The 6974-nt window shown below is 52.2% G+C and overlaps 2 protein-coding genes across 2 annotated transcripts; one reads left to right on the plus strand and one right to left on the minus strand.

The window, feature by feature from the left end:
• The first annotated feature begins 1441 nt into the window (after window positions 1-1441).
• CHC_T00008634001 (Serine/threonine protein kinase) lies at window positions 1442-3823 on the plus strand. The gene has a single exon (XM_005713761.1). It carries the CDS (start codon window positions 1442-1444, stop codon window positions 3821-3823), a length of 2382 nt encoding a protein of 793 aa, XP_005713818.1.
• Window positions 3824-4458: 635 nt separating this feature from the next.
• Window positions 4459-6519, minus strand: CHC_T00002633001 (hypothetical protein). Its single transcript, XM_005713762.1, has one exon. It carries the CDS (start codon window positions 6517-6519, stop codon window positions 4459-4461), a length of 2061 nt encoding a protein of 686 aa, XP_005713819.1.
• Window positions 6520-6974: the final 455 nt, after the last annotated feature.

The following is a 6974-nucleotide window of genomic DNA, read 5'->3' on the forward strand; positions in this document are numbered from 1 at the left end:
ATGGACAGAGTCAAGGAAAGTGAGTTTGTGTTCCTGTGACCGTATCATCGGCATTGGTGGAGACGCTCTAAGAGCGTCTCCACCGGTGTGGTCCAAATCATACTGTACCCGTAAAACGGGTACACGTGTACACGAGCAGTTCCGCCGCCGTGAACTGCCTCGGTAAGGCGAACTCAATGGGCTGCTCGGAAGCGCCACATTTCGGTTCACGATATCGAGACTTTACTCTGTACCCCGTGTTTCTTACCGAGGTGAGTTTCTCAGAATATTGGGATTTTGAATACATTTACGCAAGTCCGGCCTGGTGGTTGAATAGTAACCAGTGTCTTCCTTTCGTTACTAATTAGCGCATGTTGTAATCATTATATATTTAATGTTAATATTGAGTTTTCAATTAATTATAATTTCCTGGACTTGGGAAGCCGTCAGCGTAGGAAAGTCGGTCGAAGAATTTTTTGGAAGTATACAGCCACCGGCCCCCACTGTTAGGAATGTACACGGACAACTGTGTTCCCGTAATCCCCCTCCTCCCCCCCCCCCTCCCCACCCCCTCTCCCTTAACCCCTTCAAGCCGCCCCCTTTCCCCTCACCCCTCGCGCTCTAGCCCCCCTGCCCTTCTCTTCCTCTCGCCTTCGACTCCACCCCGCCCCCGTCCCTCGAGACAATGCTCGACTTCCTTCGCCGCAAGGATAAGCGCAAGCCGCACGACGCCACCGCCGCCGCGGCCGCCGCTGCTGCCGCGGCCGTCTCCCACCCCTCTTCTACAGGAACTACTGCTCGCAAGACCGGCGACAAATCCCACCCTGTTCTGCGCGACCGTAACGCCACTGTACGCCGCCAGCCTACGCAGTATCGCCCCGCCCAAGTGTCTGCCAAGACCCCTGCTCGCAAAGCTCTCGAGAAAGAAAATTCCGCGTCTAAGGACACAGCCCAGGCCGATGCACCGGAGCCTTCGAATCGCCGCTGGGGGAAACGCACCCAGGTCAACCCCTCCCAACAGGGGGCCCAGTTGCAGCCCGACAAGAAGCGGAAAAACCGCCGCCAGCGAGCAGCGAAGCGTGAGCCGGTGCTCCCTGCAAAGTCTGTAACCTCGGATCGGCGCAGATCCATCAAAGTCGCCTCCCCGGTTGTCGTTGCTGCTCCAGCTCCGAAGAGACGTGCTTCGAAAGGGAAGGGCGCAAATACTTCAGCAGACAAGCTCCAGGTGGGCGAAGTCGTGAAAAAGGTCAGCTCCCGAACTTCAATCCCAGAAAATAGACCCACGCACCAGCGCAAACCTTCAAATGGAGGCTCTTCATCATCCAAAATTGACGCCTCTCAACCGACATGGCCGCATATTGACTTGGCTGCCATTCTGAGATCGAATGACATCGCATCCGCAGACATCCCCGTCAGACGCATCGCGGCTGCGGCTGCTCGGGATGATGCCACTAGACTTAAAATGATCCGTGAGGGTGTTGCCACTTCCATCGTTTCACTTTTGAGACATGAGGAGACCACCCTTGACATGCGCTGCAATTCTACTTTTGCCATTGCGGAGTTGGCTGTGCTCGAGGCGTGTGAGGACGAGCTTGTGGCCGCTGGCACTGTTCCTGTTCTCGTGAGGCTCATCAACCTCGCCAAATCATCCGACCGTTCGACGCTAGGCAGTGCTTGTCGCGGTCTCCGTAACCTTCTCGGAGGGAAAGAGACGACTGCTGTTCTTGCCGCCAAATACGGATGTGTTGAGCCCCTTCTTGCCATTATTGACGGGAGAGTAGGGCGTGGCGAGGAGGCAGAGGTCATAGTAGAAGCTGCGGCAGCCATTTCAAACCTTTCCCATCACGGCATTCGTTTTCAGAGCTATGTCATTAAGCACGGCGGCTTGAAAGCATTGGCGGCCCTTGGCGCCACCACTGAGAACGAAGAAGCTATGTTTCAAGTCGTGAATTTGTTGGCCGAGTTCGCTCTGGAGGTCAGATGGCACAAAGCGATTGTCTCTGCCAATGGATTGCAAACCGCTTTTCGAGCACTGCGCCTTGCCCGAGATCCGGAAGTAGTTGCGGAAGCTTCTCGCCTTATCGGTAATGTTGCGTCAACGCAGAAAGCCCGGTCGGCCGTTCGGGAAGCTGGCGGGCTGGTACCGCTTATAGATAGACTCAGCAAATGCAAGTCCTTCAAAGAATTTGTTCCCGCCTTCGATATTGTAAGAGCGTTGGCCAATGTATGCGGTGATGGGCGTGCAGCGTCTGACGCGTTGAGCCTGAAAGATGGAGCAGCAGTTATACTGCGAGTATATAACGCGCAGGATGCTCCAGAAAGGCTTATCAAGACTGCGTTCCGTGCACTACAAGTGCTGGCTCAGGGCAGCGCGACGAGAAGGGCGAAAGTTTTGTACGCAGTGGGAATTCAAGTCAAGCAAGCTGCCCTAGCCGGCCATCCTGTCAAGAGGCTGTACGATCTTCGTCAAGCCATCCTGGAGGACATCGAAACAGGGGATCGCAATGCAACGGCTGCGATGCCGGAAAGTCTAGAGCGTCTTTCTCGGGCATCTGTGCGGCTCATCAATTCGGGTGTTACGAATCATGGTAGACCAAATCTGCAGTACTCTCGAAGAGACTCCGGTGTCAAGGACGCGTCTCATCCCCAGGGAAGATCGCAGAGAGCTGCACCCCAGCAAACTGCGCCCCGAGGTCAGCGAATTACAGACCAGCAGCGACCCTATGTTCCACGCTCCCCTATGAAAGCAGAGTATCTTGCCCGAAAATCTCAGTACGAAGCCAATAAGTTCAGGTCGACAGGTCGCGTTGTCTCAGTAACTCGGAACTGTCGGCCGCGGCAACAACCCTCGGGTATGAAGCAGTTGGCAGAAGGCCGAGCGGCCGCTGACGTTGAGGATTATGATGCATTACCCCGAGGCAATGAAGAAGAGTTGGCTAGCGATGCTGACTTGAGAGAGAGGATGCTTGCCCGGGAAGCAGATGGAAACATGGTCCAAGACTTTTTTGAGATAGGACAGGTTCTAGGGAAAGGCGGGTATGGATCTGTATTCATGGCGAAAGACATAAGATCAAGTGACATTGTCGCCATCAAGCGGTTCCACAACAGTGGTGCGATGGTAGACAAGAAGGCTGTAAAAGAGCAAAATATTTGGAAGGGGCTTCATCATCCAAATGTTGTAGAGTTCAAGGGCAGCTTTGTAGGTGACAATGGATCCCTCAATCTTGTTGTCGAATATGTGGATGGACTCAGCCTTGCGGAGCACTTATCTCAGTACTCTGCTTTTCCGGAAACTCTCGTTGCTGAGATTGCTAGACAAGTGTTAAGCGGACTGGAATATCTTCATTCTAACAAGGTTACACACAGAGACCTGAAGCCCGCCAATATTCTTGTCGACAGCAGTGCCGCAGTGAAGATTTGCGATTTTGGCGTTAGTAGATCTGAGAATGTACAGACTATTAACCCTGGACAACAACATATGGTCGGAACACCCTGGTATATAGCCCCAGAGATGGTTGAGTATCGGCCATATACAACAAGTGTGGATATTTGGAGCTTGGGGTGCACCGTTCTGGAGCTCGCAACCGGTCGCAGGCCATACCACGAACTGAGTGCTATGCAGGTTTTGTTCAGGATGGTAGAGGATCGTTGTCCTCCAATTCCATCCCATCTAAGCACAGAAGCGAAGGATTTTCTAACAGCATGTTGGATTTGGGATCCTCAAGAGCGACCGTCAGCTCGCGATTTGCTCCGGCACCCGTTTATTTTGAAAGCGCGGAAGTTTAGTGATTCCTCGAAGCAGTCATCTGCAACGAGTACGCCGGAGAACTTGGTGCTGTCTTGAAAATATTCTTATTCCTATTCTCATCTCTTCAGTAAGTTAGGCAAAGGATAGTTGTATTCCCACCTTCTGCTAATTATTTGCACAGTGCTAGTCATCCCATCTCACAAATAAACAAAGCATGGAGTTAAGTACCGGTCTGTCTTCGTCTTCTCTCGAATATATAGTACAAGTATTTCGAGCTGATATTTTTCTAATCTCGCAAGCCTTCTAAGACGGCAACGCTTCTTGTGGTGTTTAGCCCTTTCCAAAAGAAGAAAAATGTACTCATCACATCCCTACGGCACTAGCGAATAGATGGACTTGCCACATTACTGTATCACGCTACGTAGAATTGCTCACCCGAAGGCCTTCCTGTGTGGCAGGTCTCTGAAGCATTTCGGAGCGTTCAGGCTGCGGGAGAAGGACGAATTGAGTCTTGCTCCATATGCTCTTTTACATCTGGATGACAGGAATGTGTGATTGACTTCTTCTGGTGGAATAGATCTCCCACGTAGGGAAACATGAGCCCATCAACGAAAAACGGTAAACTAGAACCATTGATTCAAAAAAATGTCGGTAAGATCTAATATACAGGCTTTACCTATGGTTCACTACACTCGTCTCTCACATGGGTGAATTACTATCATCTGGACATCTCAAAGACAATCAATTTCACCAAAACCAAGGTCGCTGCTGTAGTCCTGCTTCTCTTCACTTTCTCTCTCTTTTCGTCTGATAAGCGCTCGCAGCTTCAAGCGATTCGAAATTGCACATTCCAGTTGAGGTTCTAGTTTCAATGCGTGTTCCAGCATACTAGTTGCATCACTCATACGACCAGCAGAAATGTACAGGAGCGCAAGATTGTTATACACTAAAGCGTTTTCACCACCCAGTTTCAAGCTCGTATTATAGGCATGGAGAGCTTCTGAAAAACTGCGGCCTTCTTGACGCTTCAGGTTTCCATAGTTGTTGTACAAAGAGGCAAGTGACTGCAGTCCCGCATCGTTGAGGTCTTCCAGTAGTGTCTCCGCTTGGATGCCTTTACCCTCGTTCTCCTCCTCCACCGGCAACAACGGATCTGAAGTCAGGGCGCGAATGATATCTTGAGAATCAGTCTCGGATGTCTTACCTCGATCACCAGATTCGTGTTCATGGGGCAACCTTCTGTTGTTGTTTTTGTTGTACTTTCTCGTTACAATTTCGATGGCTTTCTCGTATGCTTTCTGCGCTTCGGGTACGTCATCATTAAGTTGGTTTGAAACTGCCAACGCATTCCACGCAGATTCCATCTCACCACTTCGCGCCACAGCCTGAGCAGCAAAGTCGCGCGCTTCTTGATATTCGCCTGTACCCATTTGTAGAAGTGAAAGCTGCACCCATGCAGCTACGTCTGAGTCGTTGCTCTCTAACGCTTCCACAAGCCGCTCTGCCGCCTCAGCTCCGAAGTTCCTATTTCCAGAATCCTCCCAAGAATACTCGTGTCGCAACCGAAGCACGGCCCCTAGCGCCGTTTTGGAGGAACTTGACTTGATATCTCTCGCCAACGCTCGTAAGCGAAGGACAGCTGCTTCCACTGCTGGTCGCGGATCTTCACTCGCTCCAGACAGAGGAGAATTCGATCCGTATCGACTCTGTGATGGTTGTTCTGACAGCTCTTGTTTGACCTGCGGCGGCGACTCCAACCCGTCCCCTTTGAGAAGTTGTGGCGGATATGAAGTTACCCCTCGGCGCATTCGAGCTGTCACTCTTCTCGCCCGAATTGACGTCAAGAGCATCGAAAAACGCGCCTTGTTTGGAGGGTCAGCTGTTCTCTCTGCCTCGTGAGCAGCCTTCTCCGCCTCTTCCAAAAGACCTATTGCCCCCCTAGCAACTGCTAAACCCCCCCACGCGAAAGATAGCCCGCGCCCCTGCGCAGTAGAACCTTTGACAGCCCCTTCGAACGCCCGAATGGCGGCATCGTAAATCCCGTGCTTCAACAAAACGACACCGTAGTTGGACAGAGCCTCTGCATGCCCCTTGTCGCAAAGGATAACTTTCTGAAAGCAAGACACCGCACTTTCCTCGTTTCCAAGTGCGAGCTCTGCTAGACCGAGGTTGCTTAATGCATCCAAATATTCAGGGCATGATGTTCGTATCAGCTTTAAAATGTCACGGGCCCCCTCATATCCACCCTCCGAAAGATGCAACATCGCGATCGCATTCCACACATCTGGTTGCGTGTTATCCATGTTGGTGGCGACAACAAGGTCACGATGCAGTCGTGTCAGCATCGGGGTGCGCTCCTCACGCTCGTAGCTGGACATAGCCTCGAGATGCGCGGCCTGTGCCGAATGGGAGCGTAATCGCGCTATGCAGGAAAGGAGCTGCATGGGTGGTTCAATAGATTGGGTCTTGTACTGGTCCAGACGCTCGTTGTAAATCTGCTTGCAATGTTGAAAAGAGCGGAGGGCTTCCTCACCGTCGCACTTGCGCATGTACATGAGGCCTAGATGGAAGTGGGCTTCCGCATTGCGGGGCATACGCTTGCAGGCACCGATCAGGGCAGAGCGGAGCTGCTTCTCGTTGACATCGTTCCATGGGTGCGGGGGGCTTTCATCTAATTCGGGGAGGGGAACTTGCAAGGGGCGGGGCGGCTGCGGGGCTGGAGCGATTTCATCCTCATCTGGAGGGGGAAGAGGCGGAGGAGGTGGGGGGTTGCGAGACGGATTTTGTTCCATTGAGAATACGAAAGGAGGGGATGAGGGTTACCCTAAGGGAAGTTTGCACTAGTCGACGTCACTAAGGTGCTGCTCGTACGGTAGGACGGCACTTGTAGCCGTTCCGGGTGTCGATAGTGTGGGGATGAGAGGGTGATGAGGGCGTCTCGCTACATTGGACGGGTATCGTGGGCGAATCTGGAAATGTTGCTGTTCTTGGCGGGGAGGAAGCGGATGGAAAATGGCTCGAAATAGGTTGGTGTCGAAGGCCTCCTTCCCTCAGCGCAGCATAGTAGAGCAAGCGGGTCGGCAAGAGTTCGGCACTGGACAGTAGGGCTCAATGAAGTAATGTCCAGGGGGTGTGTCGGAATGGCAGGGGTATTGCACACGCCTCAAAGGTCTGGATCTAGCGAAATGCACCAAATTTAAAAACTTTTCTCAGATATTTTTGTTTCCCCGATCATTGCGATTGAGCG

The sequence above is a fragment of the Chondrus crispus genome, genomic scaffold (assembly GCF_000350225.1).
Source record: "Chondrus crispus Stackhouse genomic scaffold, scaffold_147, whole genome shotgun sequence".
NCBI classification, from domain to species: domain Eukaryota; phylum Rhodophyta; class Florideophyceae; order Gigartinales; family Gigartinaceae; genus Chondrus; species Chondrus crispus.